The sequence below is a fragment of the Nannospalax galili genome, unplaced genomic scaffold (genome assembly GCF_000622305.1).
Source record: "Nannospalax galili isolate Female #2095 unplaced genomic scaffold, S.galili_v1.0 scaffold475, whole genome shotgun sequence".
In the NCBI taxonomy this organism is placed as follows: Eukaryota; Metazoa; Chordata; class Mammalia; order Rodentia; family Spalacidae; genus Nannospalax; species Nannospalax galili.
Window position 1 is genome coordinate 5,884,509 of NW_008339435.1, and position 24,464 is coordinate 5,908,972.

The window sequence follows — 24,464 nt, forward strand, 5'->3', positions numbered from 1 at the left end:
CTGTCTTCTGACCTCCACCGATATGCCACGTCATGGAGAGAGGGAGGGAGGGAGGGAGGGAGAAAGAGAGAGGGAGAGAGAGAAATAAATTTAAAAGCAAATGTCTGCCATTGACTGAGAGAAAGAGAGAGAAATAAATTTAAAAGCAAATGTCCACCACTGACTGCATTATGATGTAGTAACACCTATATGCTAGAATTCTCTGTACCTACCAGGAAGATGTAGGGGTGCACTATGTGTAGAGTTGTGGGAAAAGATACCAGAAAAACTGTTCTGAGGATATTATACTGTGTATATTCTGCAGAAAAAAAATTTTTTTTCTGGCATGCTATTTGCTTAAATGTGCATAAAGTATCTGTGAGAAAGTCATAAGAGGCTGGCCCTGTAGATGTTTATGGGAATCCAAGGAGAAATGCACCTTTTTTTCCACTGTAGTCATTGAACAGTGTCCCCTCAAAATGTATGTCCACTTAGAACTTCAGAATGTGGCCTGATTTGGAAAGAGGTCTTTGAAGATGTAATTAGCTAAGATGATGAGCACTAAATTCAATGCACATGTTGAAGTCCTAACCACTAGAGTGACTGTATTTGGAGAGGGGGTAATTAGGGTTAAATGAGGTCAGAAGGGTGGGGCCTTGATAGTAGGATTAGTGGTCCTATAAGATGATGAAAGATCTGTCTTTCAAGGAACACACATGGAGGGTCACATGAAGATGCTGTTAGCTGTTAGTGGCCCTGACCTCAGACTGCCAATCTCCAAATGATAAAAGTTACATTTCTGCTGTTTAAGGACCTGGCCTGTATTACTGTTAGACAACTGAGCAGATTAAGATATTTGGTGTCTTTGTAAGAACAGGAGAGGTCACACAGAGAGAAGACCCATAACAATGGAGGTACAGACTAGGGCTCCCAGAATCTGAGCAAGAAAGGGCAGGGTTCCTGCCCAGTGCCTCAGGGAGTCTGCCTGTGATGGCGCCCTCACAATGGACTGCTATCATCTAGAACTGTGAGAAAAATTTCTTGTATGCTACCAAGCCTGTGGTAATTTGTTATAGCAATGATAGGAAACTATTGACAACATATCCACCCAGGAACTTTGGAACATGAAGAGCTCAAGTGAAGTCAAAGAGGTGACTATTCTCCCTGGGGACTGTAGCCCAATTTAGGTAGGAGCCAAAGAGTAACCAGAGAAATGTCCCAGCTTACAGACACCACCAGCAGGTTCCATCTGGGTTTGGGGCTTCCTTTATCTTTTCTTTGGCTCGCTGTGGTAGGTTTTCAACAATAATTCACTCCCTAGACTCCACAAGTCTCCCCTTTTGGCTCTGCTTAGGAAATGTTCATGGAACACCTATAGTGGGCACACATCAGAGTCTACTGGACAGAGACCTAAAAGGCAGTTCCCGCGTTCTCTCTTGAGCTTTCAATGGATTGACTCAGTGTCACCTGCAGGTGACTTTGGTGAGGCTGAGGTTCCTAAGCTTTGGGCCCCTCTGTGCCCCCTGCCTATCCATAATCCCCATGTGCACTACAGACATGGGGAGGTTTAGTAAGCAGCTACGGGTGGCAGGCACAGACTGCCAGCTCAGCTCTGGTGTAGGGGAGTATGTCGGAGAGCAGAAAACAGCAGGGTGGACAACACACCTAATGCACATCCATGCATCTCTGCAGCTCATCCTTAAAGACAGCACAGCTGATATGTAACCCAGGGCTGCCAGAAGGCCATTTCCAGATCACTGGCTGGCCTACGGTGCCTCTCCTCCAGCATCCGACACAGACAGCCTGGCAGAGCTCCCGTGGCTGCCACATGACAGAGGGGCCCTGTGTGATGTGTGCTGGAGCGCACTGTGGCCACAAGGACAGAGACATCTGCATGTGGCTCCCTCAGGGCCCCTTCCCCGTCTTCTCGCCCTTGCTTTCTTCTCATCTATCTGGGGCTCCTCGTAGGCACTAGTGGTTCAATATAAGGGTTCTGAATGAAGTTCATTTCTACCTTCCCTCAGCCACCTCCCCAGACTAGCCTTCTCGACCAATCTGGTTCCATGTCTGTCCCATTCTACACCAGGTCAAGCCTTCTCCTGTCTGCAGTTTATGACTCTTTCCTCTTCTAATAGTAAAACAGAGTTATCCCTGCCTGCTTTTTCCACCTGTACCAACTGCTTCCTTGGCTGGTACCTTGACCTCTACCTTGGGGTCTATGGGTAGCACCCGTGCTTTTTCCTCTTCTGGTTTTTGTGAAATGAGCTTAACCACTGATCTACTCAACTACAGTCTTACTGATGGTGGTTCTTCATTTCATAAACTTCATACTTTAACTCTCAGAGTCATACATGTCAACTTCTACATGTTCAAGTCACACCTCAGAACAAATCTGTAAAGTGCCTCCTTACAAAGAAAGCTATGCAGCTAATGAATGGTAGCTATGAAATGCTTTCAACGCCACTGAAACATGCTCGCCAATGAATGCTGAGCGGCTAAAGGATATCAGATAAAACAGTGAGCTCCTGACTTCATTTGCAGCAGATATATCCAATCTGAGGCCCAACGCAAAATTGTAAACTCACTTTAAAACATGATGAGATTTTTCTGCAATTTTTTTTCAACTTGACTGCAGCTCTCAAACATGAACTTTGAAAAATGACAATGTTGTGTCACAACATCAAAAGGCTGGACACACCTGGACCAAGGGACAGGAAGAATACAAAGACATGAAGTAGACAAAAATACACACCAAATTATTAAGAGCAGCTCTTTGTAGGTTCAGAAGTTATGGGTTACTTTTCTGATTCCAGTGTGTTCATCTAATACAGTCAGGGAGGGGAGGCGGGGGAGAGAGAGAGGGAGAGGGAGAGGAGAGGGAGAGGGAGAGGAAGAGGGAGAGGGAGAGGGAGACGGAGATGGAGAGGGAATCATGAAGGAAATTGAAATTAACAGATATGAAGAACTGAATGAAAATATTGTAAGTCAAAAGACACAAAACAAGAAGAGAGAGAGAGAGAGAGAGAGAGAGAGAGAGAAAGGAGGAAGGTGGCTAGGGTCTTATACTTGTATATTTGCAAGGTCCAGGCTTAAGAGCCATACTGGGAGCACTCGAGGCAGGAGAGAAACTTGGTGACCCCTGGGTCTGTTCTTCCCAGCAGGACAGAAATTCCCTTCAGGCTTGTTTCCCTCATTAGTGAAATCTACCACTTGGGGTTTTAGCAAGACCATCCATCTAACTGGCAGGGACCTAGCTGGTTCCCATAAATGTCTGTCTCCTCCCACTCCATGGGGGGTGTGGCTCCATATGGTGATCAGCCAAATGGGTGGGAGTTGGGGGGATGTGTGCTTAGCTGACATCCTCTATACTTCAGGAAAAGACAAGCAGCAGTCCTTAGGCAAGGATTCAAAAAGATATGAACAACAAGGTTTAAATAAAAAGTGAGTAACACAAAGTAGGGTTGATTTTTCCTCCAGCGCAGGCAAGCTACGGGAAGGTAAAATGGCGCCCTGTCCTCTCCTGTGACAGAGGTGGCATTCGCCTCCCTAAAGCACGTTCCCTATGACACATGGGGCACAGTGTAGCTCTTAAGTTCCAAGGTATCCCAGAGGATGACAGCAGCTCAGACCAGACAAGGAGTCATGAAGAAAGCTTCCAGCCACAAGAGCAAACGGCAGGATGGCGAGAAAACACAGGCAGCATTTACCTGACAGGATGCAAGCTCAGTTCTGCTCCATGTCCTTAAGAGATTACTGACTTTTTTGCTTGGAATCCAGATCAATGATGTTGTATTGTTGCAAGACACAGGGACTCTGCACATGGTGGCTTTAATTATGTGTTAAATGTAACAGTTATACATAGTAATAATGTGTATTTAGATACTTTAGAAAAGGCAACAGAGACAAGAGGAGCAAAAGGCCACATAGAAAAGTCATTAGCGCCAATAAAATTATTGGAAATGAGGGTGGAAGCTAGGCGTATTTACTGCTTTCTATTTAAAGAATCCATTTTTTCCCACTGAAAATTTGCCAGCTTAACGTTTTAAGCTACGTGACTATTGTTTCAAGATTTTTGTCATATTAACTACCTATCCTGCTATGAATATACTCTAAGAAAAATATTCTATGACCTAGATTAATTAACTGTTAGCTTTTATTCTAATTAAGAAACCCCAGATGTTCCATTTCCCATTCATAAGGAAAACAAGTTAAAAGAATTTGGAAGGCAAATGTATTATTTAAATACCATATACTTAACTGCAAATAATTTATTATAAAAACTAATTTTATTCTGTCCCTAGATGGTTAATCTGTATTTTTGATGGTATTTGGAATTACCTAGGAGACACATCTCTGGGCATGACTGGCAGAGCTGAAAGGGTTCACTGGGGAGGGAAAACTCACCCACCCTGAATGTGGACAGCACCATGCCACATGTTGGGGTCCTGGACTGAAGGGGGGGAAGGGGAAACTACCAGTATTCATTTCTTTGCTTCCTAACTGGATGCAGTGGGACCAGCTGCCTCACACTCCTGCCGCCATGCCGTCCCCACGATCATGGACTGTATCCCACAAATCGTGAGCCAAAGATAAATCCTTCCTCTTTTAAGTTGCTTCTTGTACGGTATTTGGTCACAGTGACTAGGAAAGTCACAAATATACGCATTTAAACATTCGTAACATTCTTAACACAGAAACACCCACGACTGGGGATATGAGCCTCACCAGGTCGCATGACTGTGACCACTGTCTGTCCGGCAGTGTCCTCTGCCCGTTTATACCACACACCACTGGGGCTGGGCAGCCACTCCTCCACACGGCAGCTGTAGGTCCCACTGTCCTGCACGGCCACGTTCTGGATGAAGAGTCTGTACACCCCAGAGGAAGGGCTTTCCACGTGCAGCCGGCCCTTCAGGTTGTTTTTGGCAGCTTGCTCACCATAGTGGAAGGTAGCGTCTCGGCTCAGGTGGGCCACGGCTTCCCGCTCTGGGTGGTTGGGCTTCCACACAAACCACTCCACCACGAGCTGGGAGGCCGTGCTAGTGCGGTTCAGGACCACACACTCCAGTTGTACCTGCCGTGTCTCCAGAATGGACAGGTTTCCCTGGGCTTGGCTGAGCTTCAGGCGGCTGTCTGAACGGGAGGAAAAGAGATATCATGACATGCAATTCACAGCATTCTCACAAGGGCAGCTGAACAGATGCCCTGGGAACACAGGAGAGCATCTCACACATGTCACTTTAAGTATACTGTGTCCCGGACACATGTGCCTGGGTTTCTAGGTGTCCAGTGTTGCAGTAGAAGCTATTCCTGATTCAGAACCCTCAGGGGTTCAGATGTTTGCAAGAAGGCAGGCTTGAGCTATAAAAGACTAGTTATTCAATCTACAACAGACTCCAAAGTGTGTGGCTGACTGAGGGGATAACTATTAATAGGAAGGGGCAGGCAAGGGCAAAGTGACGGCCCCTCTCATGGCAGGAGTAGACTTGGGATTGAACCCAAGACCTTGTACATGTTAGGCATGCACTAAACCACGGAGGGATCACCAACTCTTTTGACCTTGGTATTTTAGACAAGGTTTTGCTAAATTGCCCAGTCTAGCCTTGAGCTTACTCTGTAAGCCCATGAGGGCCTGAACTTGTGACCTTTCCCGGCTTTAGTCTCCCAAAGACCAAGGATTACAGGCCTGAAGCATGAGGCCTGGACTAGGAGAAAATTGAAATCTGACCACATGATAGCTGGATAAATGTGGAGCCACACCACAAAAGAACTGCCCAAGAAGGAAACCCAGTTTAATATGTACAGACACTGGGCCTCAGAATCCCCGTTTTCAAAGGAGTAAGAGAATTACTGGACATCAGCAAAGAAGATGATGCTGATGGGGCTGGGAGGTCTAAACACTTACGAATAAGGTTCCCCATCAGTGAAGAAGTACCATTAATAATGCCAGTTGCTACAACTTTACAGGGGCCCCTGATGAACCTCTCTGGACTACCATAATCTAACAGTCATGACACTGTAAACACACAGAAGAGCCTTGGGAACAGAATCCCTGAGTGACATTGAGCATCAGGGAGAGCCCAGCACTTTCACTCTTCACACACTTCAGTATTCTTTCAGGGTTTCATACTGTGGAGAAGATTGCTATAGCAGTTCAAAAGCTGAAAACTGAAACAAAACAACATGTATTTTCAACAGTTATTTTCATCAGAATATACGTGTAAGATGTTAATTATACTGAGTTGTAAGATTATGCTCTGTTCCACTGTGGTTCCCCCTTCCCTGCCCTCCAAGGCATGGTAATATATGCTTTCTCATTAGGTGAAAGGGCAGAGGCCTAAGGAGTAGGAGAGAGAAAAAGATGTAAACACCAAAACCGAACTGAAAAAAAAGGGCAGACACTGGTCTAGTCAGCATCCCGTGAGCTTTCTGTTCATGAGCTAAAATTCACTGCAGCAGGGATGTCACCAAGTATGTAGACGGGGATCCTTATGGCCCTTGCTCACTCAGCTTAACAGCAGCCTTGTATGGGGAAACCCCTTCGATATATTTAGAATCCACGAAGTTTTTAGGCTCAAACAAAAGAGGAAAGGGAAGAAATGGTGGAGCTAGAGATGAGATGTTGGGGGAGAGGGAGACAGGGTTACAGAAGGACACAGGTGACATCCTAGTGGAAGCAATAACCAGGACAGAAGGCAGAGAGGACAGCAAGCAAGCAGTAGCCAGAAAGAATTCCAGGGGCTGGAGAGATGGCTCAGTGGTTAAGAACACTGGTTGTTCTTGCAGAAGACCTGGGTTCGAATCCCACATGGCACCTAACAACTGTCTGTAACTCCAGTCCCAGGGGATCTGACAGCCTCTTCTGACCTCCGAGGGCATTGCACGACATGGGTGCACTTACCTACATACAGGCACATAAAATAATAATAATAAATAAATTAAAAAAAAAAAAGAATTCCAGAAGAAGATATCTTCAGGAAAAGGAGAATACCGGCCTTGCAGCCACCACAGGCCAGGACATACCTGGCCTTCTGTTTCTGGTACTGCTGACTTACTGGGAGTCTGGTAAGAAAACCAAGTCCCTATGGTCATTTAAGGAGCTTCGTCTAGTGGGAGAGACAGGCAACATATATGCATACGTACAAGTATATATGTGAGTATTTGAATATACAAATAATATAAGTGGACTGTATGTATAAACATGAAAAGGAGTTTCATAATTACTTATCTATGAATAAGTAAATGAACAGTATGCTGGGGCGCCATGTACAATGAAAAGAAGGGGAATCAGAGTGACAGGGTGCTATTTACATTAAGATGAGGTAAACACACCTCCCAGAGTCCTCAATCTTCCATCGCCATAAATATCTTTGGTCAACAAGTTCCATGCTCAAAGAATAGTGAGCACGAAGGCCCTGTACTGTTGTTCAAAGAAAGCCACCATTAATTCCTTACATAGCCAATGCTTACGAAGGATGTCATGCCAGTGGCTGAAGACAGAAAGGCGCAGCCCTGACTCTATCATGCTTATAATGTACCAGAAAAGGAACACAGATAATTACTACACTGTGTTTAAAAGGGGCCCCTAAAAGGATTATCAGAGAAATCAGGGGAAACTTCCCAAAGGTGGTACTGAATGAAGTCTTGGGGATGGGGTGAGGACAGAAGTGGCAGGGGAGGTACGTTACAGGCAGAGGGGACTGCATGAGCAAGGGCAGAAAGATGGCACTCGGAATGGCAGCACGGTCTGAAGCCCTCCTAGCCCTGGAGGAAACAAGCAGTGACGACACACTGCAGGGCATGTGTGGGAGAGGGGGTAGAAAGGGCAGTGATGGTCACACTGTGAGAGAAGTTGAGGGGCCAGAGCACCTTAATTAGGAGCAGAGAGGCCTGAGAGGGGCATGGCCATCCAGTTCTTGGAAGGAAATGACCAAACTTATCATGCTTTATTTTGGGGTCTGGAGAGAGTCTGCTGGGGCTGTCAAGAGTGGAACTGAGGCTTGCAGAGGGAGTGATCTTGTTGCCCTGGACGCCACCTGACTATCCACATTTTGCAGATCCTCAGCATTGCAATGAAGATGCTGTCCATGAAAGCAAGTCAAGGGTGCTCTCAAGTCCCATCAACATCAGGACCACAGCAGGATAAGTGAAATGTCCACAGGTTACCAGGATGACAGTATACATCTGCCGCCACACCAGGGATGTCACTGTGACAGTCTCATGGGGGCCCCACAGAACCCCCAGACCCTGGATGGTTGCACCTCCTCCCGCTTACCTGGCTGCTTCACAGTGACCTCTGTGCGCCCAGAAACCTCCTCTGCCAGCTTGTACCAGGCGTAGTTGGGGCTCAGTAGCCACTCTTCCACGTGACAGTAGTAGCTCCCACTGTCACTGACCTCAGCTCTCTGCACAGTCAGGCTGAACAGGCCCCCTGACACATGCCTCTCGAACTGCAGGCGGCCTCTCAGGCCCTCCTCCTCAGCATAGGTGCCGTATTCAAAGGCAGAGCTGTGGGTGGTTTTGAGGATGAGCTTGCCGTCTGCATCTGAGGGCTTGTGGACGTACCATAGCACAGCGAAGTGCGAGTTCTGGCTGGTCTGAGACTTAACTGAGCAGTTCAGCTGAATGGGCCGGTTTTCCACCAATGTGAGGGTTCTCTTTGATTTGCTCACCTGCAGCTTTGTCACTGCAAAGGGAAGAGGGGACACTCAGGAAGATTACCACCTTGGTCTTGGGAATGAAACCTGTGTGAAGCTTACTTCCAGGTTGGGAGCCTGGTTCTGTCCAATATGGGAACTTAACCATGAATGGGCTTCCTTCAAAATCTAGCTCTGCGTGAGCCACCCCTCCACCAGCCCCCTTGCCACATCCTAGCTTAGGTCCTTACATCTCCAGTACCCTATTTACTCTGCCATCTGCAATTACACAGCCAAAACATCGGTCGCCCATAGTGTGACCCTGTTGAAAAAGTTTAATGGCTTCCAACTGTCTCTCGAATCTAAAGAATAAAATTCTGGGGCTAGAGAGATGGCTCAGTGGTTAAGAGTACTGGCTGCTCTTGCAGAGGATCTGGGTTCGGTTCCCAGCACTCACATGGTGGCTAATAACCATCCCTAACTCCAGTTCCAGGGGATCCAACATCCTCTTCTGGCCTCTGCAGGCATTACATGCATGTGGTGCACTTACAGGCATGCAGGCAGAATACTCATACACATAAAATAAAATAAATAAAATAAAAAGAATAAAATTCCTTTGGCCAGCATAAAGCTCCCTCCGAGCCTAGCCCTTGTGCACTGACTCACCCCCTAAGAACTCAACCCAAGCTTTTCCCCACGTACTTTACCCCGAGCTTTGGCCCCTGCCCCTGCTGTTCTGTCTCCTCTGCCACCTCCTTGCCTGATCCTTCCTTCCACTCAACCTCTTGACCCCATCCCACTCAGCAAGCTGCCTTTCCTCCCTTGGCACCCTCTGATATCCTGGCTGTGTTTCCTCCCATCTCTCTTCTCGCATGGACCCGGAGATCCCAAGGACAGAGACAGCTTTTCCATTCAGTCAGTGGATACTTTGGAGCACCCACTGTTTCCCTTGAGCTGGGCAGACGCTGAAGAGTAAAACAGTCCCAGCCCTACAGAGCTTGCTGCCGGTGACTTCTTTTCTCATTGCCACACCCTAGAACCTAGCACAGCACTTGGGCTTTCTAAAGTAGAAAGCACTCCCTCAATGTTTGCTGAAATATGTGCATGAGTGGGTGAGTGAATGAGAGCTCACTGGAGGTACGAGGTAGTAGAACGGCTAGAGGAAATCAGCGTAGATCTTCCCAAGGAGAGATGGGAGCAACAGACAGAGTGGAGCCAACTCCAGCCTCGCTCCCCACACCATGCTGGGCCAGAAGAAGCAGGGAGTGCCAATTCCAGGCACTGTCCTGGCTGCTCATGGAGATGACACTCATTTTTAAGGTGGAGGAAGCCACGTTCTAATAAAACATGTCCTATGAAGGTACCTGGAGATCTCACCTTGTATGCCATTACATAGGGCATTGCTTTTCTCTACCCACCTGTACCCCCCTACTAAAAATGAAAAAGAACCAAAAACAGGAAAAAGAAGCAATTCTGAGTTTCTCTCGAGGAACTGACAGTGGAAGTACCAGTCCATTCCCACGCCTCTCTTCACACTTTGATTTTGGGCCACTTGCCAGCTGAGGAAAACCCAGGGCAAGGTACAGGTTCCACATCAGGGAGCAACCGGGGTCTCTACCAGCTGCCCTGGCCCATCTCCAGTGTCCCGCTGGCCAGCCCTTGTTTCTAGAGGCCAGAGTCTAGTAGCAGAAGCAGAAACCATGTCCAGATGCAGAACTGGACACCTGGCTGTGACCCTGGGAAATTCCAGCCTGCCGGCCAACTGACCTATTTACTTAGAGTGCAAAGACAGCTTTAAGGGTCAGTCCCATATGTTAAGGAAGGAGAACTTTTGAAAGCTCCAGGCTGCTCCTTGGTGCTCCCAGTAACACAGAAAAATGTCCTAGGTGGATGCAAAGCTTTGACAAGATGACATGGCAGGGTCCCACACTTAAGACCAGTGCTGCAAAAGCATCTCTGAGGACCCATCTCCTGCTGCTAAGGCAGACTTTCTCTTCATGAAGGACCACTGAATTTACACACTTACAGACCTCAAGCCACTAAGAATACAGAGAGACCCCTAGAAGGACCATGATCCTATGCCCTCTAGTTTCATCTATTTAATTAATAAGTCCAGCCTTCTACCTTCTTTAAACAGAAAGTCCTTTGGAGCACACTAGGAATCCAGGATAGGGTTTTTATCAGCCCTAGAAATTGAACTGGCGTTAGCTTGCTGGTCAGAGTGGACTCCGGCAAAGCTTGAAACGACTGGTTCCCTTTTCATTCCTTTCCAGCCCAGTTCACCGCAGGCAAATGATCTTTGTTGGTACAAATGACGCCACCTGAATTATCTGGTTCTTGGCCAAAAAAAATAAAAACAACAACAACAACAACAACAAAAAAAACCCCTGAGTTTTCTGTGTAGAGTAGAATGAGCTTCAAAATGTATTATTAATTGGGGCCAGATTATTTTTGCAACTGTTACTAAGGAAACCTCAATTGCTATAGTAACTGCATATGTTAAGCTGGAATCCTATGACTCAACTTCAATTCAGTCACATGGTCAGAGAACAAGAATCCAAAGAAGAGAAATATTTCAAAGCATTTCCAATTTTTTTTAACCTTCCCATGTCAAAATATTATGAAGTGTTGGGGATCTTAAAAGAGAGGAATTTTTGAAATCTGGTGCATCCTTGACAGGTAGGCAAGGGGTCAGCTTTTAATATAAGCTGGGCATTTCCTCCTACATCTCATGGGCAATGAGGGCATGTCCTGAAGCCTGGGGGAGGCTGGAGGCGCCACAGCTAATTAGGAAGCATTGGAGTGCTGGCCCAGCACTGCCCTGGGCAATGTGTGTCTGCCAGCCTTATCTCCCTCCCGTTAGGAGAGCCTGGATTCTTTAAGGACCAGTGTTTTCATCTGCAAACAAGAGCACCAAATTCAGGTATCCAGTTCACTGGCAATGCTGAGCAGATTAAACGCAATGTCTAGAGTCTAGTATGGCCTGGAGTATCATGAACACCAGCTTTTAGACAGTCTCATCCCCTTTTGGTTTCTATTTCTGCTGCCAAGTTCAGAGTTCAACAGTAGATGGCTACTGACAACCATTAAGTGGTAACGGAACTAAGTTTCTTTAAAATTTTATTTTTACTTTTACTAAAGTGCCTGTGTATTTGTATGTTGTGTGTGCAGGTGCCTGTGGAGACCTGAAGAGGGTGCCAGGTACCCTGAAGCTAGAGTTACAGGGGGTTGTCAGTCACCCAGTACGGGTGCTGGAATGAACTCAAGTCCTCTAGAAGAGCACCTTGTGTTCTTAACCACTGAGCCATCTCTCCAGCCCTGGCAAATGAGCTTCTAAAAGTGATGTGTAATGGGTCTGGAGAGATGGCTCAGAGGATAAGGGCCTGCTGCCAAGCCTAACCACCTGAGTTTGATTCCTGGGACCCACATGGTGGAAAGAAAGAACTGACTCCACTAGTTGTCTTCTAACCTCCACACATGGGCCATGGCACATGCGCCTCCCCCCTACACAAAATAAAGAAAATGAAAGAAAGGATTTAAAACTTTCTATTTATTTATTCTTTTATTTATTTATTTATTTATTTATTTTTATTTTATGTGTATGTGTTGTGCCTGCCTGTAATGTACCTGTGTTGTGCAGTACCCGTGGAAGACAGAAGAGGGTGGCGTTGGATCCCCTGGAACTGGAGTTATAGAAGGTTGTTAGTTGCCATGTGGGTGCTGGGATTCAAACTTGGGTCTTCTGCAAGAGTGGCCAGTGTTCTTAACCACATAGCCATCTCTCCAGCCCCAAAAGATAGGATTTTAAATGCTGTACACCAGCAGCATGGAATCAACTGGGAGCTTGTCAGAAGGCAGACTCTTAGGCCGGCTCAGTCAGAATTCTCATTTGGACAAGTGATTCATACTTGCTCAAACGCAAGAAGCCCTGAGCTCCACTGCCCTCCGAGATTTAGAGAGGCAATAAACACACAAAGAGGTGAAAGTAGTCAGGTTTGGGTCATCCCCCACAGTGACTCAGCAGGAGGAAGAGAGAAAGCAGGAGGCAGGAAGCTGGGTCAGGAGGCTCAGGGAAATAAATACCTTGCCCTGCACAAACCAGAGGCTGCCTTCTGAGGCAGCTCCCATACTCAGGAATAGCCCTTCCTTTCTGCAGTGGGACAGTTTCTTGCCCACACTTTGGATGGAAGCTAGGAGAGTCTGGTAGGCAGCCCAGGAGAGACTGGTGTGCTACAAGCCAGGGCAACTAATTCTGGCTGTGATGAAAGAGAAGGAATCTTGCAAAAACTTGTGGTCCCTCAGTTGGGCTCTGAGGGACAGATGAGCCAGGTGTTCAGCAGGTGGAGAAGGAAAGGGAAAGGGCACAGAGGCCAACCTCTCTGTGGACTGCCATCAGGAAAGAGCCAGGCATCAGGAGTGGTGAAGTTAGAAAGGTGAGTTTTGGTCAGACTGCGGGGACCCAGGGCTAGTTCCTGATCCTGCCCACCTGTGGCTCTCTCTCCAGGTGGGTAAGCAGCACAGCTCACCTGGGAACTTGCTAGACCCTACTAGGTCAGAAATGCAGATGCTTCTGATGCATTCAAGTTTGAGAAGTTGCCGCTGTGGAGGGGAGGCGGCTGCTGGGAGGCTCCGTGGCAGCCTCTATGCAGTGGAGCAAGCAGAAGGCAGAGATGAGGTGAGGAGAGATGGATAATGAGGGAGATAGGGAGATAGGGAGGGCAACCCTGTTCTTTCAAAACATCTGACAAACTGTCATTTAAAAGGGGGTATGTGACATTGAATTTCATTTCAGGACAGTAAAGAGACTCTTACAAACTATCATTTAAAATCTACACAAGATCTAGAGCCAAACTGCTCAAGTTAGTGTATTCTTGTTTTTGGCAGGGTCTCCCTGTAGCCCCAGCTGGCCTGAAACTCACTATGTAGACCAGCTTGGCCTTGATCTCACAGAGATCCTCCTGCCTGTGCCTCCCAAGTGCTGGGATTAAAGGCATGTGCCACCATGCCTGGCTCAAGTTAGGGTATTCTTAACAAACTCATATAGCGCTGTCTTTGTGATGCTCGGCATTATTCTACAAATATTAACTATGTGTTCACCAGTCCTATAAAATAAATATTATCCCCCAATTTTATAAAAATGCTTCCTAAGTCACAGTCAGTGACACTGTAGATCTGACATTATGTATAGAGACCCTCCCTGCTCCCAAATGCCCATTCCTAGTGCTGACTTCGCCCCCCACACCTGGAAGGCTTGACTGCACCCTCTATTCCCAGACTGCCATCTCCTCCAGACAGCCCACACAGGACCTATGTGGCATACCCAACCTCTGCAGGCCCAGCTCAGTCAGGTAACTCGCACCCAACAGGTTCTCAAATATGCTGTGGGGTACCGGAGGGGTGGGACAAAGGGGAAGGGCTGGGAATTGAAACAGCTAATATGGAGAAACCTAGTCACACCCTACCCTGCCTGACCTATCTGCAGGCACAGCAGTGACCCTAACCAGCTGACACCACTCACAAGTGTCAGGCAAATAGTGGCTTTCACCACGGCAACGAGGCTGAGGCATGGACAGAGGGCGAGGAACTCCTCTTAGGGATCTGTATTCATGTTCGCTCTGTCCTGCACTGAAAACTGACAGAAGTCACATGGGTGAAGGGAGAGACCCCAGGCAGCCCTGGAAGAAAGAAAACAGAGCCACTTCTCTGCGGGCTGGGGCAGCCAGCCACCTGCTACAGTGTGACAAGGACAGTCAGTGTTTCACATGCCCTGGACTCAGCGTAGGCACAGAAAAAAGCCCTCAGCTAGCCCAATCTGCCAGGTCAGCAATAAGAAAGAAAACGGATTTGGCAACATGCAGAAGGTATTAAATATTCATCCTGACTACCCATCAGTCCCATCCCAGCAGAATACATCCACTGACAAGCGGCCTTCCACCCCCCAGGGGCGGTCCTCCTGGAGGCTTGTTTATTGCTTTGTCAATTTTAATGCGTAATATTTAATAGCCAGACCAAGGCATGGTCATAAACATTTGCAAAGTGAGTGCTGCCATTTCCCTTATTGCTTCTGTATTTAGCCATGTATAATTGGAGGATGTTTTTGGAACTGAAGAAAATCAGAAGGAAGCAATGTGAAACTTCCCAATCAAAAGAGAAAAGAACTGATTAAGAATCAGAATGGAGTACATCGAACTGGCTAAAAGTCTTGCCTAAATGTCCCTTGGGGTGGCAGTATGAGATCAATGGGATAAGACTAGGTTAAACCAAGGAGAGACGGGGGGGGGGGGCACCTGCATTCATTCCTTAAAGATTGCCTTGAGGACATGCACACAGAACTGGAAGCATGCCTATGGAGTAGCCAGTAACATCTCCTGCACCAGCAAAGCAGAGAACTTAAAGCATCAAACATAGTGGGTGGAGAGACCAATAGCAGGTGGCTTTGGCAGAAGCCTGTCTAAGACAGACCACACAGAGCCTGACCAGGAGAAATGATATCACAGTAGTGGATCAGCCTGGGTTTGTCACTAGCACCTGGGTTTCAATTTGATTCTTTTCTAATAGGAATGGTCACTAAAATATTCTTTTGTTGTTGTTGTTGTTGTTGTTTTGACAGGGTCTCCCTAATTCCCAGGCCGCTTGGAAGTCACTATGTGGACCAGGCTGGCCTTGATCTCACAGAGCTCCATCTGCCTCTGCCTCCTGAGGGCTGGGATTAAAGAAAGGTACAAACTACCACGCCCGGCTCACCAAAATATTCTTTAAAGGGGAGTGGGGGAGGGGGAAGAGACGAAGTTTCTCTGGAGGATGCTAGAGCAGGGCTAAGAACCCAGGATTGAAGAGGAAAGCATTGCAGGGAGGGTCGGAGGAATGAGGCTGGCACTGGTTTGGGGCTCTGGTCTCTCCAGGTCCTACATCCACCTTGTGGCAGGAGTTAGAAGAAATAAGGGAACTCAAAGGCACACATCTTTAACACCCAGGCCTTGAGGAAGCTCTGTGAGTTCCTTGTGACCTTAATGCTAAAAAACAAACAGAAGGACTGGGAAATCTGGACAGCAAACCAGAGAGAGAAGACACTGGTAAAAGTACATGATGCTGGGGTCTAGCTTGTAGGTAGAGTGCTTGCTTAGCATGCACAAGGCCTCGAGTTCCATGCCTAGTGCAACACACACACACACAGTACCAAAAGATGCCTGAGGGAGAAGGAAACAAGTAAAAATATAGCTCGTTTTCTAGAAAGTACATAATATAATAAAATTAAGAATTCAGACTCTAGGGCCAGACTGCTTATCTAGTCTTGAATCTTGGCTCTGCCACTTATTATCCATCACTGGGCAGCTCATTTGCCCTGGGTGGCAGTACCCTCATCTGTAAACTGGGTGAGGTAGCACCCTCTCAAAGCCCTGCATGGATTAAAGAAGATCCAATAAGTTATCCGATGTAAGGCGTTCACAATGGTGTCAGCCACGCAAGAAATGCTGTGTCAGCTGTCACTGATGTTGCTACTGTTATTACTAATCCACCAGGACTGAGGCTCCTCCATGCCAGGGACCTGGAAGGAGAAATCTCTTCCACAAAGCATGCCATGGGCTGAATGCAGAAGGAATAAGATGTGATTACATGGCCTCAAAAAAGGGCAAAGTCTCTTCACAAGGGCTTTTCATGAAGGCACACCTGGGTTCAAATCCCAACTTCCCTCCCACTCACACTGAACTGACAGGAGCTATTCACTTGCCATCAAATGGGAATGCAATGCCTTCCTCCCAGCATTGCTGCTTTGCAAAGGCTCAGTGAGACCACACAGGCCAAGTACTCCACACTGTCTCCAGTACAAGTCAGCCCTTATGCTGTTCTCCATGTCTACCCCCAATGAAAGCGCCTATACCAGCCAATGCATTTAGGGAAAAGCTCTTTGGAAAATATTAAGTGCTAAGTGAATAAATAATTGATAAAGCAGAAATGGTAACACTTAGGGGAGGCACTCTCCCTGGTGCCTCAGCCGCTCAGGGAGTCCTAGCTGCCTCAGGCACCTACCTTTGCTCTCTCTAGCATCCAGAGGACCAGGAAGTACATTACATATACCTTTAAGCAGAGGCCTTGTGCCCACCCAGTCCAGAGATGCTTAACGTCAGCCACTGCTTGTACCACTTCCCAATGAAACCAATCTCAGTGGTCAGGCAGAGGCTCAGGCAAGGACTGTTCTGGACTCAACCTTCTCAATGCCAGTCTTAGTTAAAAGGTGGAAGCTGTCCCCGGACTGGATCCCTCCATCCCATGTACACGAGACATGAAGACAGTCCTCAGAGCAGTGCTCGATTCCCTAACTCTCCAGTGACCACATGCGATAAAATGGTATAATGGACAGTGTAGATGTATGAAGTCAGGGAGATCTAGGCTCTAGCCTAGTGAGTCTCAGCTCTGCCATTAACTAGCATTCATGAAGGTTCCTGAGCTCAACCAGCCTTGGCTTACTCTTTAGCAAAATGGGAACACTGGCATCTATACTCTCAGACTGTCGGAGGAATTTTAAAAGATAACACCGAGCTGGCAAGATAGCTCAGTGGGTAAAGGCACTTGCTACCAAGCCTGAAGACCTGAGTTCAATCCCTGGGACTCACATGGTGGAAGGAGAGAACTGACTTCTCTCAGGTTGTCCCCCAACCTCTACACACATGTGGTGACACATGTGCATGAGCACAGACACAAAATAAATAAATGCAAAAAACTTTAAAGAATAAGAAAACATAACTATGAGCAAAAAGACTAGTGCTCAGGAAGGGCTTCACCCATTCTGTCTCCTAACATATGGTACCCAAATCAGAATCCAAATGCTGAGGAGAGCCTTCAATGAATTAATTCCACATTGGTCTTCTGGGCACTCTAATCTTAGGTTCCAAGTGGTCACAGAAACAAGTAAATACTAAAGATTTATTTAAAGAGGCAAAGACAGGCAAGGTCCAGGGGTCAGTGTCTCTTTTACCCTCCCAAGCTGCCAAACCAAGCTGTCTGCCAAACAGACACTGCTGCTCAGAGCACTGACCTTGAGTGACAGAAGAGGCAACAAAATGCACAATTGTCATCCCAGTGCTTTACTCCATAAAGCAGCAAGTGGGTGCTCCACATCTTCCACAAGTTCCCACATCAAATGGGGTCTCTACTTAACCCTCCATTAACCTGAACATCCACTTAAGAACAGCCTTTTTCCCAGCATTCTGTCAGCCCAGGTTCAGTTCTAATTGACCAGACATACTCTCATCACTTATAAAATTCACTTGTTCCAAATGTGGTACACAACAGGCCTCTGTGATGGGGTCAGACGAGGGGAAGGATAAACTCAGACATTATTGCTATTTAACCTCACACTGCTGAAAACAGCACTGTGGACCATCTGAAATGACCAGACTGGTCATGAATCATAACTGTTAGTGGGGGGAAAAGTTTTCTTTTAAAAGGGGTTCAAATCATCTTTACAAAGTGAGTGTGTCAGAAAGTCAGAAAAAATTATTTGTGAAGTCCAACCATCACCATTGGCTGTGGAGGTGTCTTTTCTATACAATGTGTGGGCTCAGCGGCAGAAGGGGTAGAGCCTAGACTGGGCTTCCTGTTCTAGCAGCTTCCAACCTAGCAGGCCACAAGAACAGATACAGGGAAAAACCAAAGAGCAGCACACACTGAACTGTTCCTCCTGCCAGAGAAAGTCCTGATGAAGGCATCTGAAGAAAACCCCATTGCAGAGTGTTCCCCCAAATTAGTTCCTTTTTTATCTACTGATTTGAGAGCTACTTGGCTTCCAAAAGAGCAAGGATTCCACTCAGCCCATGTGACAGGACATGTGTCGAGGGAAGACGAGGACAAGACGACCACAAAGGCTCCTCTAGGGACCAGCTGCAGTGGCTTTAGGCTAGTCCTTTAATCCTCCCTGGGGTTGTGGAATTCTAATCAAATAACGGATCTTTCTCCTTTAGGGCAAAGAAGTTCAACAGTTCACAGTCTTTCCTGTCTCCTTGGAGCTCCCTTGTCTATAAGCGGGACAATGAAACTTAACTCTCAGAGTTGTTGCAAGGATTGTAAGAGATGAGGTGAAAGAGCTGGAACTTTCTTCAGAACAGATGACCTGCCCCACCTCCTCCTCCCCTCCTCCTCCCCTCCTCCTCCTTTTTTCCCTTTTAAAAAAAGGGTCTCACTATGTAGCCCTGGATGGCCTGGCACTCGCTATGTAGACCAGGCTGGCCTCAAACTCACAGAAAGCCATCTTCCTCTACCTACCAAGTGCTGGGATTAAATAAATGCACCACCATACCTGGCTCCTGTCCACTTTTTTCCCTTTAAAAAACATTTTTTGTTGATTCTTTGAGAATCTCATACACTGTATTTTGACCACATTCTGACACCGCCCCCCATCTCTACCCTGTTAGTATATGCCCAACTTCATGTCCTCTCTATTTCTTTTTTCTTTTTTTGAGACAGGGTCTCCCTGTACCCCTAGCTGGCCTGGAATTCACTATGTAGACCGGGTTGGTCTCAATCTCACAGAGATCCACCTACCTCTGCCTCCCCTGGTCAACCTACCCAGCATCACACCCTTAAAGAAAACTGACTCTCTGTCTCCCAGCAGCTATCAGCTATCCCAGTTACCAACAGCGGGGCTACTTGCACACCTCCCCCATCCACGCTGGGTTTCTGTCTGGCTTGGTGTGTGCAGGTCTTGTGCATGCTATCACCAGCTGTGTGTAACTACCCTGTTATGCCCAGAAAACAGTTTCCTTACAGCCATCCACCACCTCTGGCTCTTACACCTCCTCTTCCATAATGATCCCTGAGTCTTGTACAAATATATACCCAGAGGCTAGGGAATTGTTCTAGGTTAAAGGAGTGTAAAGAGATAGTTCTGCTAAATGTGCTGCATGATCCCTAACTGAAGCCTGGTTAGGAGTTAAAACAAAACAAAAAAACACTATAAAGGGCATTGCTGGGAGAATTGGGGAATTATGGGTAATGAGACTGTGTGCTAATGCTAAATTCACAGAGTATGATAATAGTGCTGTGGTTGGGTAGGACAATGCCCTGTTTTTTGGGGTCATGTCCCAGAACATTTAGGAAGTATCCTAGTATGCTCTATTTACCTTGAAATGGTTAATAAAACAAAACACAGAAGAGAGAAAACAAGCATGGTAAGGCATTAACAACCATCCACCAAGGACAGGGAACACAGGGAAGCAATGCACAATTCTAGCAACTTCTGTCTTGCAGTTTCTCAGAGTCAGGAAGCAGATGCTGTGCCAGGGCTCAGCTTACACTTTCCTTTCCCTCTTTGTGTCTCTCAGTCATGCAAGCACACATCCCCATATAATGTCAGTAAGCACATATCCTCATGTCTTATGGCATTCAAGTGCACATCCACACATCTCATGTCTGTCATGTAAGAACACACCCTCACGTGTCCCATCATATAAGAACACTCTCTCATGTCTTATTCTGCCATGTAATAATATTCCCTCATGATGTCATTTAAGAACACTCCCTCAGGTCTCAAGATGTCATGTAAGAGCACTCAGGACTTATGATATCATGTAAGCACACATCTACAGTGTCTCACCAGGTCACATAAACACATAACCCACGGGTCCCACAGGGAAAGGCCCTGGAGCCAGCAGTACCCACCTGGCTGCAGCACTCGAATCTCCAGCAGGTTGGAGGTCCTTTCTGCCAGCCGTGTCCAGGTGTTGTTGTAGTTCCTCCTCCACAGCTCTGCCACACACTGATACTTGCCAGCCTCCGTGTCACTGGCCCGGCTGATGCTCAAGCGGACATTGTTGCTGGACTCGGCCTTCTCAATGGCAGTCCGAGTTCGGAAAGTGGATGACCTGTCCCCCCACTGGACCCCTCCATCCCGTGTGAAGGTCACCAGATCATGGAACTCAACAGTGCCCACCGGCTGGAACCTCCATGTCACTGACACAGGGACCCGGGCTGGGTAATGGGGTTTGATGATGCACTGCAAGTCAAAGGAATCGCTGTAGGTCACCCCTGGTGTCCGGGAGATGGCTGTGACCGCAAAGCCCATTTCTGCAGGGAGAAGAGAGAGATGAACTAGACATAGCACCTACCTGGCTATTCTGCAGCAGCATGACATCAATCATAGAAGCAATCATTTAGAGTAGAAGCTAGCAACCTCGTAAGCTTTCTTTTACAGGAAGGTTGTGATTTTAGGTATCATACTCGGACTCAACTCACACAACCCTCACACAAGGACCCAGACAATTCTCCCTGAACAGCACCAGCCCAGCCCAGCCCAGTCCCCTCCCAGTGAGACCCTCCTGTGGGTTTGCAGTATGTCTTCTTCTAGGTCAAGGCACAAGAGCCCTCTCAGGCTCACACCACATTCCTAGAAATCCCAGGATTCTGTACAAAAATGGGGGGGGGGGTCCCCCAAGCCCATTTCCTTCATTTCATGCACTTAACACCTGGCACCTGTCCCTGGGCCTCCAGTGCATGGCACCCTGAAGGAGAAAGGTGGAGAAGACTGTTAGCCCCTCCTCTAATTCCCTAACAGAATCCAGGTTCACAGAGGCATCAAGGGACCCACACAACAGGAGGGATTAGATCTTCAGCAGGTGGTCACCTCGGGTGGGGTGACACAGTGCTCCTAAAGTCAGGGTTCTGCAGTCACAGTGGGCTATGAGCCTCTCAATATTCCTTACTGACTGGGCAGCAATGCTAATCTCGTCATTCCTCAGAACAAGTGCCCTGGAGTTCCTTCATGGAAACTCTATATCAGATGAGCACACTGGTTAAAATCATCACATTAACGTAGCCAGTGTTCACCAAATGCCATGTGCTAAGTCTGGGGCCAACTGCTCTGCTCCCACCACATCTCACTGAATCCATAACTTCATAGGACAGGCCCACTTACTGTCCTTTGCAGGGCACAGAGAAGTCAAATAAACTGCCCAATATTGAGGTATAGTAAACTTCAGAGTCCGGCTACAGACCCTGGGGCCTGTCTAAGGTTGCTTTGCCAGGGGGAACCATCAGAAACTAGATAAAGGCGCAGATACAAGCAACCAACTGATTGTGACATTTCCTAGCTGTGTGACATTAAGTAAATGATCTAACTCCTCTCTGTCTCTGTGCCCCGTTCTGTAAAGTGGGTCCTTGTGAAGATTAAATGAGCATTTGGCACCTGTGGTGGTTTGAATAAAAAAACGTCCCCCATAGACTTCAAGTATTTGAATACTTGGCCCCAGCTCGTAGCACTGTTTGTGGAGATTTAGGAGGTCTGGCCTTGCTGAAGAAAGCATGTTGCTGGGGGCGGGCTTTAAGAGTTCATAGCCTTGTCCCATTTGCTGTTTCTCTCTCTCTCTGCATCCTGTGTTTGGTTGGAGACCTGAGTACTCAGCTTTCTGTTCTAACTGCCTCTGCTGCCATGCCTCCCCATCATGATGGACTCTTTGGGGTGGAGGAATGTCTTTTTGAGACAGGGTCTCCCTGTAGCCCCAGCTGGCCTGGAACTCACTATGCAGACCAGGTTGGCCTTGAACTCACAGAGATCTGCCTGCCTCTGCTTCCCAGTGCTGGGATTAAAGGTGTGCACCTCCACACCCAGCTCATGATCGACTCTTATCTCTCTGGAACCATAGCCAAATAAACTCTTTCATCTATAAGCTGCCTTGGTGATGGTATTTTATCACAGCAACAGACGAGTAACTGTAGTAACAGTTCTCATATATATTTTATGAAATATGTAGTACATTTAAAATATTTTATTTATTATTTTTATGTAGGGGAGTGTACTGACTACATGTGGGTAAGTGCACTCATGCCAGGCAATGCCTGAGGAAGTCAGAAGAGGGTGTTGGATTCCCCTGGAACTGGAGTTATGGAAAGCTGTTGTTAGCCGCCATGTCGGTACTGGGAATTGAATCCAGGTTCTCTGTAACAGCAGCCAGTGCTCTTAACCACTGAGCCATCTCTCCAGCCCCAAATATGTATTAGTTTAAAAAACAAAACAAACATAAAAGACTTTAAACTCTGTAGGCAAAACACAAGACATGAGGAATCTTCTAGCTCTTCCTAGGGGGCTGTCACAGAACAGGTAGGCAAAATTTGCTGAAAACTCTGAACTTTCTATTTAAAAAACGAAGACTCGGGAGGCCGACCCTTAATCATTGCATGGCTATGATGGTCACTTGGACAGTTGTGTGCAGCATGTGCTCCATAGAGCAGTGTAACAAAAGGACAAGGTCAGGCCCTGCACAGGGCATTCCTGGCTTCACACATGATGGGGAGACAGTGCCTCCCTACAAGTCACAATGCCAGGCCTGACACAGGTATACACCACAATCACAGATCAGAGCACACATGCTGAGCTGTTCCTCCATTCACAGTGGCCTGTGGGCACTTGGAAATTGTCCTATTAACTCACGTGCCATCTTGTCACTGTTACCTCCCTGCTGAGGGGGATTGTCATGCTTGGCTTCTGTCATCGATTTGACACCCCAGGGAAGGAGGAACCTCAGTTGAGGAATTTCCTCTATTGGACTGGCCTGTGGGCAGGTCTGTGAGACATTTTCTTGATTCTTGAGTAATATGGGGAGACCTAACCCACTGTGGGTGGTACCACCCCTGGACAGGTGGTCCTGGGTTGTATAAGAAAGCAGACTAAGCACAGGCCAGGAGAGTAAGCCTGTAAGCAGCATCCCCCACGGTCTCTGCTTCAGTAGCCTCTAGGTTCCTGGCCCGAGTTCCTGTCTGACTTCCTTCAAAGACAGGCTGTTTCTTGGAAATATAAGGTGCAATAAACCCTTTCTTCCCCAGGTTGGTTTTGGTCAGAGTGTTTTATCACAGCAATAGAAAGCTAACTAGGACAGGGATCTATAACTCATTGTATCAATACAAAAAATTTTATGTGTGGTTGTTTACATTAGTCAAAAGATCATGGCACACAAGACATCCTTAGTCCAGGTTCCCTTTACCCTTTTCTCCAGGGTTTTTACCCTGAGTCTGAGGCATCCTGGGGAGAGGGTCTAAGGAACAGAGCTGGCCCCAGGATCCTCTTATTGCTACTCAGTAAGCACTGACTCTGGGAAGCACTGGTAGACATGTGGTACATTTAAGAACACTCCGAGGACACATAACCTGAAGCTGTAAAATTACTTGTAGAGAAACAATCCTAAATAACCATTCCCTGGACAGTCCTAACCTCCCAGGACCGAAGAAAACTACCAGGAGCAGATCCTAGAAGTTTCTCCCAAGTTCCCTTCTCAGGTCCACACTGGCACAGGGATTAGGATCATCAGGGAACTGTATCACTGGAGAAAGTTTCTAGAAACAGGAATCTGAGCTGTATGACAACTGCAGAAGGCAAGCCCATCTTAGAATGAAGTTTTTAGAAAATGGATACAATCACAGTAAATCAGGGAACACAGAGGTGGAATCTGGGTTTTCATGATGCTGTGTTCTTTCCAGGTCCTAGAGAGCAATCAGGCCAGTCTAGCCAAACACTGCTGGAACAGAAAGTCAGAAGTCTGAAACTTCATTTTATTGCTTTATTTATTTTTATATTATGTGTATGAGTGCTTTTCCTGCATGTATGTAAGTGCACCTGTTAGTGCAATGCCCAAAGGAGGGTACTCTCCCAGAAGAGAGTATTGGATCCCCTGGAACTAGAGTGATAGCTGGTTTTTAGCTGCCATGTGGGTGCTGGGAACTGAACCCAGGTCCTCTGTAAGAGCAACCAGTCATCTCTTCAGCCCCAACAACTTTTATTTTTTAACTACTAGATGCATGTGTGTGTTTTGTTGTTTTTGCATGCTTTGCTTGAGTAGACACCTTGTTATCCTGAAAAGTTCAAGG

At 47.0% G+C, this 24,464-nt stretch overlaps 1 protein-coding gene across 3 annotated transcripts in view; it reads right to left on the bottom strand.

The window, feature by feature from the left end:
• Igsf3 (immunoglobulin superfamily member 3) overlaps positions 1–24,464 on the bottom strand; it is a 100,158-nt gene that overhangs the window by 5,822 nt on the left and 69,872 nt on the right. For all 3 annotated transcript variants that reach the window (XM_008834027.3, XM_008834029.3, XM_029564001.1), the window contains 3 exons: positions 20,271–20,675; positions 8,255–8,665; positions 4,705–5,112 (listed from right to left, as the gene is read on the bottom strand). In XM_008834027.3, coding sequence (XP_008832249.1) covers positions 4,705–5,112; positions 8,255–8,665; positions 20,271–20,675 — 1,224 coding nt within the window. The remainder of the gene's footprint in view (positions 1–4,704; positions 5,113–8,254; positions 8,666–20,270; positions 20,676–24,464) is intronic.